An 11659-nucleotide genomic window follows, 5' to 3' on the forward strand; every position below is an offset into this window, starting at 1 on the left:
ATTTGGACTGACAGTGGACATTTGGTGCACATTTTACCCGAAATCGGATAAAGATATATATGGGAGCTATATCTAAATTTGATCCGATTCTCACCAATTTCAATAGGGTTCGTCCTTGGGCCAAAAAAATATTGTTTGGAAAATTTCATCTCAATCGGACAATAAATGCGACCTGCATTTGTTCACAAGAATACATGGACAGACGGACGGACAGACGGACGGACAGACGGACTGACATGCATAAATCGACTCAGAAAGTGATTCTATGAAGGTTCTCAAAAGTAACTATGGGTCTATCTCGTTTCCTTCTCCATGTTACAAACAAATGCACAAAGACATAATACCCTTAGCACTATGTGGTGTAGGGTATAAAAAAAATAAAAGCCATTAAAATTTCTGTTAAAATCTTAAGAATACAGAATATCGTAAGGTGCGATATATTGTAACATTTTATCAACCTACTTCATTTTTTTCGGAAGCTAGGGATATTTGCATAGAAATTTATGACGATCAAATGTAAATTTCGAGAAATTACTAACGGAATTGTGGAGAGTAAAATCCAATATAATAAAAATATACTGAAAATATTATTTAAACGGTTTGGATTTCAATCATACATAGCCAACATAAGTTTCAATTGTTTTGTATACCCTCGGCCATATGGCAACAGAGGGTATATATCATTTGAAACGATCAAAACGTGCCTCATCGAAATAACGGTTTTAGACCCTAGGTCTCTTTGGACCAAATCATTTCGGGATATTTGGAGTCGATCTAGCTGGCTGGATTGTGCGCACGATAACCCTCGAAGGGAGTATCCGATTTGATCTAAACTTTGTACATCGTAATATTATTGTCAAACTTAGATCGAGTTCGGATATGGGCAATATCGGTCCTCCCCCAAAATGTTAACCTGAGATGAATATGGAATTTATGGTATAACAAGTAAAAAAGCAGTAAGTTCGGCCGGGCCGAACTTTAAATAACCTCCACCATTTGGAACGAATTAGAAAAATATTAAAAAAAAAAAAAATAAAATCCATTGAAAATTCTGTTAAAATCTTTAAAATACCTAATATCGGAAGGTGCCGATATATGGGGGGATATACGCTATTGTGGACCTATATAGACAAATATATGTGTGGAATTCCTTGTGTGGATTTTCAGATAATTCCATTGGGAAATGTGGCTAAAAATATCAAAATCCCGAATATCGGTGGTACAGTTATATGGGGGATATACGATATTGTGGACCTATATAGACAATACTTTTTGAGGGGGTAAAATGCCCACAAGGGACTCTTTTGTAGAATTTTAGACAATACCATTGAAAAATGTGGATAAAATCATCAAAATACCAAATATCGGGGGTACCGTTATATGGGGGCTATATGATATCGTGGACCTATATAGATAATTCTCTCCCAAGGTATAAAGTACCCACAAGGGATTCCTTGTGTAGATTTTCAGACAATTCCGATAACAATTCCTATCTTAATTCGTTTAGACTGTAGCGTGACAACAGACGGACAGACGGACGGGCAGGGCTAAATCGTCTTAGAATTTTACGCTGATCAAGAATATATATACTTTGTTGGGTCTAAAATGATTATTTCGATGAGTTACAAACGGAATGACGAACTTAATATACCCTCCATACTTTTTTTGCTGGAGGGTATAAAAATGCAATATTTCGGTCGACTATATGTGGTACGTCACGCACATTTTAACATTTACTAAAAATTATCACATATCCCATATAAAGTTGAGGAAGTAGTCGATATAGTCCAAAACTGACACGCCGCAATTTTTATATCATATTTATTTAGGTCCGATACGAAATGACAAACATTGCCCCATTCCTTCGGAGCCTACTCCATAGATGGTCAACATTTTGAATAATCATAACAGAAGTCAAACTCATCGAACATTGTCTGAGGATATACCTCTGTCGGAAAAATCGGTTGACACTTTTTAACTTGTTTTTAAAATTTGTGATTATATTGAGAAAACAACTTCCAATACCAAACTTGACAATATAGTTTTGAAGTTTAGTCTTTATACCCTACACCTCTGTCAATTTTTATCAAGATCGGACCAGATCTTTATCCGAGGTTTCAGGTTTGATGTGCACCAAATGGCCACTGTCAGTCCAAATGACTTGAATTTTGGTACATCTGTCCGATTTTGGCCTAGAAGCAAGCTATAACTGCCATATATATGTTTCATTCGATTTGGGGTTTTAAGTCCCTCACATGCGTAACATGCACTCCACAACAATGATCTTTGGTGCCAGATATCGGATACAGCTCTAAAATAAGTGTATCAAATTTTCAAGATCGATTAAGATTTGGATATAGCTCCCATATATATCCCCAAGGGATTTCGGGTTAATTGTGCACCAAATAACCAATATCCGTCCAAATTATCTGAGTTTTGGCACATCCGACCGAATTCAGCTAAAAGCAATAACATTACATTTGGTGAAAATCGGTCCCATATATATGTTTCATCCGATTTGGTGTTAAAGTCGCTCACATGCGTATTATGTACCCCACAACAATGGTCCTTGTTCCAGATACAGAAGATACAGCTCTGAAATAAGTGGATCAAATTTTGTCAAGATCAGTTCCAGCTCCCTTACATATCTTTATCTGATTTCAGGTATATTGTGCACAAACGATTCCAAATGACATGAATTTTGGCATATCCAACCGAATTCAGTCTAGAAGCAAGTGCATTAAATTTGGTGATAATCGGCTCAGATATAACTATAGCTCCCAAATATATATGTTTCATCTGATTTGGTGTTTAAGTCCCTCACGTTCATATTATACATTCGACAGAAATGATATTTGATACCAGCTATCAGATATAGTCCACAAATACCTCTGCCAAATGTTATCAAGATTGGATATAGCTCCCATGTATATCTTCAACCGATTTCGGGCTAATTGTGCACCAAATGACCAATATCTGTCCAAAAATCCTAAATGTTTACATCATAATATTGTTAATTAAATATTTTTGGAATATAATTTTGGGTCACCGCCTATTCGAACAGACAAAGATTCCTATGAATGTCCAACATTAGATTGTAATATTTAATATTAAATGGCCTGTCATTAGTCATTCTCATCATATTATCTATGGCCAAGCTGTACAAAAATATTTCAGAAAAAAATTTAAATAGTCGGCATCAATCGAACGTTTCAAATTGGGTCAACACGACTGCAACACAAAGGGCCAATTATTCTTGTCCATTCAAAATATTCGACAATCTGTCCAGAATGGAAGTGTGGGGGGTAATTGATATTTTCATACTGCAGGGAGGTGAGGAGGGGTCGGTCAACAAATCTGCAAGGAAAGTTTTTGAAACAGAATGGAAATTTTAAAAGCGATTCATATATAAGGGAATTAAAGGGGGTTATTTGTACTTAAAGGTAGTTGTCATAAGTTAACCGTGGAAAAAACTTGATTTTTCCAAATTTAAATTTTTAAAATTATACAGAAGATAAAAAATTAAAAAAAATTGCTTAGTTCAAAATAACAATGTTTGTTAACTGGCCACCTTAAGCGCTTACGATCAAATTAATATTTAACGTAATTTAGTAAGTAAAGGGCGCTGTATTTAGTATGTTGAATTACAACTTTAATGCTAACCGCGGCCAAATAATGTATATACTTAGTTCTCTTTTTTTCTTTGCATCGTCAAACAAAAAGATCAACTCAGCTCTTGATACTGAGTATTATTTTGTACATCTTTTGCAAAGTGTTAGATAACTCAAGGTAAGCATAGAACGTGTTAATGCTGAATCCGATTCCATATGTGCCACTAAATATGGCTATGACTATTTCTATTTCCATGTTCGCTAAATAATGTTATCTTGAGTTTTCACGAAGTCCCTATATAAAGTCGATATTTTCCCTTAATACAGAGTGAGATGAAAAAACTGCACCCAACTTCAGACTGCTGGCATTTCTACGCCACTCGTCTGACAGCTTTTAAAATTATTCTAGTGACAGCGCATTATATTGTTTACAAGCGTACAAAAGCATTTTGGTGAGAATTTCCAGAAAAAACGTTATTTGTGATGGAATTCAAGCGTGATAGTGTAATTTCCTTATATTTTGCTGGAAAACAAAAAGTGGCTATCGTTAGAGCACTCCAGCATTTAAATGTGAACAAATCTTTTGTGATACTGGTAGCGTAGCCCAACGTCAAGGAAGTAGACGGAAGAAAACAGCAACATAAGCAGAAATGTTTCGAAAAGTAAAGAAGCGACTTGCTCGAAACCAGCGTCGCAGTGACCGAAAAATGGCTCGTGAGCTGAACATATCGCAATATTCCATTCGGTAAATATTGAAAAATAAGCTCGGGGTAAAGTCATTGAAATTTCAAAAAAGTTCAAGAACTTACAACGCAACAGAAAGAAAATAGACTCAAAAGAGCTTAAGAGTTGCTTGGCTTGGCCAAAAGTGAGGAACTGCCGTATTTGGGTTTCTTCGATGGGAAAACATTCGTTGTCCAGCAGTTTGTAAACAAACAAAATGATTGTGTTTTCTTGCCAAAGAGGTCAGCTAAAAATGTGCACCTTCGGTTGGCTACCAGAACTCAGGCGCAGGTCATGGTGTTGGTGTGGGCCGCCATAACAGCCGATTGTCGCTCTCCGCTCGTATTAAACGACCGTGGAATCAGAATAAATGCCGAATAATATTGCGAAATTATTCTGGAGGGTGTATTAAAGCCTTGGGCAAGCAAACATTTTGGCCGCAGACCTTGGACATTCCAACAGGACTCAGCACCATCGCACACAGCACGCGCCACCCAGCAATGGTTACAAAATGAGGTTCCTCGCTTCATTTCCAGCGCAGAATGGCCACCAAAATCTCCGGATAGCAATCCGTTGGACTATTGTGTCTGGAGTATTTTGGAAATCAAGGTTGGCTCTAAAAAATACCAAAGTGTCGATCACCTCAAGCAACCGCTTCGCCGTTAATGGCCCAAAATGCCGCAGAGCAACATTCGGGCAGTGTGTGACGGTCTCATTGGCCGTATGAAAGCCATAATTCGTTCCAAAGGTGACTAATTCGAACAAATCTAAACTTATTCTAAAATTCGATGTTATTCTGACATTTTTTTTGCTTTCATTCAATAAAATGTAAAAAAAAAATATAGAAATTATGGCGTTTGACTTTGTTGCAGTTTTTGTTATCTCACCCAGTATATGCAGTAAACCACCCAAAACTACAGTCCACTGACGGCCTAAAGAAACAGTTATTTTTGGAGTTTTAGCATAATTCCTTCGCACTTACATCCTTAAGTACTCAAAATGGGCGATCTTTTGAAAAATAGGTTAGCGACGTTTCATATTCAGAATTTTTGCTCCAATGGTAAAATATTTATTGCCTTTTGGTACTTAATTCTAAAATCCTAGAATGTCTACGCTAAAAGCTTTGATAGTTTGGCTCCAGAACTGTATTTTAGTTCATTTAAGAATTTACTAACATTTAGAATATAAAACTGTTGAGTATTGAGTATTTTACATTTTAATTATAAAATTCTACAAAAAATCTCAGATATCTGATGAGTCAAGTTTCAATGTTAAGTTGTTTTAACAGCAAATGCAATTTTTAACTGATTGAAAACGTCAATGGAATACAATTTTGAGAACAGTCTTTCGTTTGCAGGAAACGTTTTTCATAAAACTGATCTATAATTGTTCTTTTTATGTTAAATGCCTCTGTTGAGAGAAGCGCCTCTAGATATTTTTCACATTAACTATTTTTCGATAATGCATTTCGTCCAGTCTTTGCCATTTTAGGTTTTTTCCGAGAGTTATTGTGCACACCAGTCATAAAGACTAATTGATATTATTAGATAGACCCAAAATACCCTGCAACAGATTTCGTTTAAAAAGGCATATGGTATAAGATCGACGATTTCGATTAGATACATTGTGGTCTTATCAAATGTGATGTATGTTGTTATAAAACGGAGAAATTTGATAAACACTGTACAACATAAATAATTATTATAGAAAAAATTCAGCAGATTTTGAAAGCAATACTAACAAGTAAAAACGGCTGATTTCGACCAGGCCAAACATAAAATACCATCCACCATTTTGAAGTTATTCGACAAATTCAAAAAAAAAAAAAACAGTAAGGAAAGCTCAAAAGTCGGACGGGACCGACTATATGATACCCTACACAAGAAAAAGAAAGGTTTAGATTGGGCATTTCTGAGCTCTATGTGATATCTGGTACAAAATATGATTATGGTAGAGTACATATTCCGAAAGTTCGGGATTTAAACACCAAATTGGATGAAACATATATATGGGAGCAAATTTGAAATTCTTGCTTCTATGCTAAATTCGGTTGAAGTTCGAAAATCCATTTGGACTAATATTAGCCATTTGGTGCACAATTAACCTGAAATCGGACAATGATATGGGAGCTATATCCAAACCGATCTTTATAAAATTGAAAACAGCTATTTCTTGGCTGTATCTTATATCTGGTACCAAATATTATTCTTCTATCGTGCATTTTACGAATTTGAGGGACTTAAGCTAACAATCGGATGAAACATATATATTGGAGCTGTAGCTATATCTGAACCGATTTCCACCAAATTTAAAGTACTTATTTCTATATAAATTCGGTCGGAAATGCCAAAATTCACACCATTTAGACTGATATTAGCCATTTGATGCACCAGAAACCTAAAATCGGATGAATAAATATATAGGAGCTATATCCAAATCTGAACCGAGCTTGATAAAATTTGATCAATGAATTACTAGGCTGTATCTGATATCTGGTGCTAAATATCAGTCTTGTTGATTGCATATAACGAATGTAAGCGACTTAAACACCAAAATCGAATGAAACATATATATGGGAGCTACAGCGATATCTGAACCGATTTTCACCAAATTTGAAGCACATAGGCTGAATTCGGTCGGATGTAGCAAACTTCAAACCATTTGGACTAATATTAGCTATTTGGTGCACAAGAAACCTAAAATCGGATGAAGATATATATGGGAGCCATATCTAAATTTGGACCGATTTTCACCAATTTCAATAGGGTTCGTCCTTGAGCCAAACAAATATTATTTAGACAATTTCATATAAATCGAATAATAAACGCGACCTGCATTTTGTATACAAAAATATATGGACAGATGGACGGACGGACAGATAGACGGACGGACGTACATAAATCGACTCAAAGTATGATTCTATGCTGATCACCAAAAGGAAATATGGGTTTATCTCGTTTCCTTCTCCACGTTACAAACGAATGCACAAAGACATAATACCCTTACCACCATGTGGAGTAATGTAAAAATCGTAGACAATCGGGCGTACCGTTGTATGGGGTTGTATGCACGAAATCGTGGACCTATGTATACAATTCTCTTCTAAGGAATAAAGTGATCACTAGAAAATCCTTGTGTGAATTTTGAGAAAATTCCATTAAAAATTTTGGCTACAATCAGCAAAATATCGAATATCGTTAGGTACCGTTATATATACGAGATCGTAGACCAATGTAGACAATTCTCTCTCAGGGGGGTAAAGTACTCACAAAGAACTCCTTGTGTAGAATTTCAGATAATTCCATTGAAAAATAGGGCTAAAATCATCAAAATACCGAATGCCGGGAGGTACAGGTACAGGTACAGGATATACGATATTGTGGGCCTATATAGACAATTATCTATATAGACAATTCTTGGGGTAAAGTACTCTTAAAGAACTCCTTGTGTAGAATTTCGGATAATTTCATTGAAAAATGGGGCTAAAATCATTAAAATACCGAATGTAGGTAGGTACCGTTATGTGGGGGATACATGATATCGGGGACCGATATAGCCCATCTTCAAACTTGATCTGCCTGCATACAAAAAAACTGATCTGTGCAAAATTTTAGCCTCCTATCTTAATTCGTTTTGACTCTAACGTGATTACAACAAACGAAACGACAGACAGGGCTAAATCGTCTTAGAATTTTACGCTGATGAATTTGTTAGGTCTAAAATTATTATTTCGATGATTTACGAATGGAATGACGAACTTAATATACCCTCCATATCATTTGTGGTGGAGGGTATAAAAATCGAGTTACCTTGACAAACGTTATGAAATTGATTATTTTTTCTTATGAAGGTTTTCATTTCAGGTACATCACCAAACAGCTTACCTAACAAATTTAAGTATAGTTCATGGAAAAACTTTCAAAGATTCAATTGTGGATTCAGAGCCCAAATATGGGATTCTTTCCATTTTAGCTGAATCCCATCTCATTCAGGCTATACATCTTTATCAAAACGCATATGAAAACTATTATTTCGAAAGTTTTGCAATGTTTTTTTTTCCAAACGTATACTTTACAAAGAAATAAAGAATAAAACTTTCTCCTTCATTTTTATAATTTTTGTTCTTCGGAAAAATCACAAACCTCTGTTTCTATTGTACCAAACTAGGAATTTTGTTAAACCATTCCGTTTTCTTTGAGTTCATTTTTCTGTGTGTGTGTATGTGCAAACAATAAAAGCATTATTGTTCCACATTTTCTTTTCTTTTTTTTCACTTTTTTTACACTTCAAACAATAAATTTTATTGTTTAGTCCTTGCCCCTACGTCGCCCCCCATGCTGGTTATTTGATGGTGGAATGAAGCTTTTGTTCACCCGGAAAAACAAACAAAACTTAAATTGAAAAAAAAAAAAAAAAAACTTTTAGCACTTACCATTTTCACTAAGTCGCGTAATTTTCTGCATATGGCGACAAAACATCTCATATTCACCTCCTGTTGCCGGTGTCGACGATGACGAGGACGACGATGATGCTGTACAGGCGGATGCGGTGGATGTGGAGGCTGTGTTGTTGGCGCTGGCGGAGACCATTGCAGATGTTACCTGTGGCGCAATGGTAGCACAAGATACCCTGTTGTTGTTGCCGGTACTGCTACTGCCATTGGTTGCGGTGGTTTGTGGAGCATCTGTTGTTTTAACCGATTGCATGTGTTTGGTAAAAGCCCCGACGATGGCAGCCATACGATCGAAAGCATTTATATTTATGTGGCCATTTGGTAAACTGCAAATACAATCAAATGTATAACCATGTGTGTGTATACATGTATATATGTATGTTGGTATATATTTATATATTTAGTGCGGTAGTGTTGAGTGTGTGGGGTTTTGTTTTAGTATTCTATTCTATCGCACAATGAATAGCAAAATAAGGACATTATGGTGTTGATTTGGCAGTGAGAAAATCTCGCTATTCATATGCATTTGTATTTGACTATTACAAGATTAAAATTCGAAATCGTAATTCTACGGGGTCGTTTTATTTCACACTCTCGTAAAGTTATATTCAATATTTCTTTTACGGTTTTCAAATTTGAAATATGATTTTAAATTATAGAATGATTTTGAAAAAAATAATTTTTGTACATCGTAGGATGGACTGCATAGCCAACTTAATTTTTTCCAAAATTACAAAACAGAACAGTTGATATTCTGACACTCAGCATTTTAACTTAATGCTAGGACCTACATATCCTATTTGTATTCCAGATCTAATGTTTGTAAAAATAATTCGGGCACATGAAATTATGAAAATGATGATTATTAACAATTTTGATCTTTTGTGGAAGAAGTACCAGAAGAAGGGGACAGACATATCTACATGCGAAAACCAGTAAAAAAAGTCTTAAAGTCGGTCGGACCGACTTTATGATACCCTACACCACTTTGCATATTTAGTAGAGCTTTGATTTCGGAATTTGTGAGAACTAAATCATACCAACTATGATTGTAGTTGTAATTTAAAGTTCAAAGGACTAAATTTGCCGAAGCATTTGTGTCTTCTCAATTCATGCTTGTATTACCCATTTGATGCACAATTAACTTGAAATCAGATAAAAATATATATATGGGAGCTATATCCAAATCTGAAGCGATCTCGATAAATTTTGGCAAATGTATTTCAGAGCTGACTTTGATATATTTCCCTAAATATCGTTGTAACGAAGTGTATATTACGGCTGTGGAGGACAAAAATAAATTTTGACTATTTATCTCCAATTTCAATGGGCTTCGTCATTGGGCCAAAAAAATGATTTGTGCAACATTTCATCCGGATCGGACAATAAATGCAACCTGTACTGTAAAAATACATGTACAGACGGACGGACATGCATAAATCGACTCAGAATGTGATTCTATGCAAATCATAAAAGGAACTATGGGTCTACCTCGTTTCCTTTTGCCTGTTACAAACAAATGCACAAAGACATAATACCCTGACCACTTTGTGGTGACGAGTATAAAAAATGTTCTCCGTTTTGACATTGTTCGCCCCTGCCCTAAGTCTGATTATTAATATTGCCAAATGCTTGAACTATATAGAGTACTGGATTCTTTATACCCTACATCACAAGGTGGTCAGGGTATTATGTCTTTGTGCATTTCTTTGTAACAGGCAAAAGGAAACGAGATAGACCCATAGTTCCTTTTGATGATCTGCTTAGAATCACTTTCTGAGTTGATTTATGCATGTCGGTCCGTCTGTCCGTCCGTCCGTCTGTCCGTGTATTTTTGTGAACAAAATGCAGGTCGCACTTATTATCCGATTGAGATGAAATTTTGCAAACAACATTTGTTTGGCCCAAGAACGAACCCTATTGGAGATAATCGGTAAAAATTTAGATATAGCTCCCATATATAACTTCGCCCGATTTACCATTTATTGTGCACCAAACGTCTGATATTTGTCCAAATTGGATGGAATTTGGCACTTACGACCGAATTTAGTCTAGAAGATAGTATGCCAAATTTGGTGAAGATCGGTTCGGATATAGTTATAGCTCCCATATATATTGTTCATCCAATTTATTGTATTTGTTACCCACAGCCGTAATATGCACTCCGTAACAACGATATTCAGGGAAATATATCAAATACAGCTCAGAAATATCTTTGCCAAATTTTTTCGAGATCGGTTCAGATTTGGATATAGTTCCTATATATATCTTTATCTGATTTCAAATTAATTTTGCACCAAATGGGCAATACAAGTCCGAATTTAAAAGATACAAATGCTTTGGCATGTTTAGTCCTTTGAATTTTAAATTATAATTATAATCATAGGGTGTACGATTGGATTCTCCCATAAAAACTTTTAATAATTAAGTGGAGCTCAACTAATTAGCAAAGTGGTGTAGGGTATCATAAAATCGGCCCCGCCCGACTTTAGGACTTTCTTTACTGGTTTTATATGTATGCTTTTTTAGAAATTATAGAACTTTTGTGTGGGTAGACCCAGAATTGTGGGCTTATATATTCTGTTTTCAATGTAGCTCTAATATTAACAAGAATTTTGGAACGGGAAATTAAAAAAAAGTCTCGTACATTTCCCACTTAAAAATATTTATTATTACAAATTTTGACAGATTGCACTGCAGAGTGGTAACAAAACGTGACAAAATGAAAAAACCTAAATGTAAAAATTTTAACTTAACAAATCAAAAATTAAATTACACCAAATTTTAGGGTTTTATCTATCATTTTTAGGTTGAAAGCAATGGTTAATGGTACTATAAATATTTTCCACTCAGAGACATATATTTTCACTTC

At 35.3% G+C, this 11659-nt stretch overlaps 1 protein-coding gene across 1 annotated transcript; it reads right to left on the minus strand.

The window, feature by feature from the left end:
• Window positions 1-3140: 3140 nt before the first annotated feature.
• On the minus strand, window positions 3141-9107 carry LOC131800725 (uncharacterized). Its single transcript, XM_059118403.1, has 2 exons — window positions 8767-9107; window positions 3141-3357 (listed from the first exon to the last, which is right to left on the minus strand). Exons 1-2 carry the CDS (start codon window positions 9071-9073, stop codon window positions 3251-3253), a joined length of 414 nt encoding a protein of 137 aa, XP_058974386.1. The 5' UTR covers window positions 9074-9107; the 3' UTR covers window positions 3141-3250.
• Between the last annotated feature and the right edge of the window lie 2552 nt (window positions 9108-11659).

Source organism: Musca domestica, unplaced genomic scaffold, assembly GCF_030504385.1.
Source record: "Musca domestica strain aabys unplaced genomic scaffold, Musca_domestica.polishedcontigs.V.1.1 128, whole genome shotgun sequence".
Classification (NCBI taxonomy): domain Eukaryota; kingdom Metazoa; phylum Arthropoda; class Insecta; order Diptera; family Muscidae; genus Musca; species Musca domestica.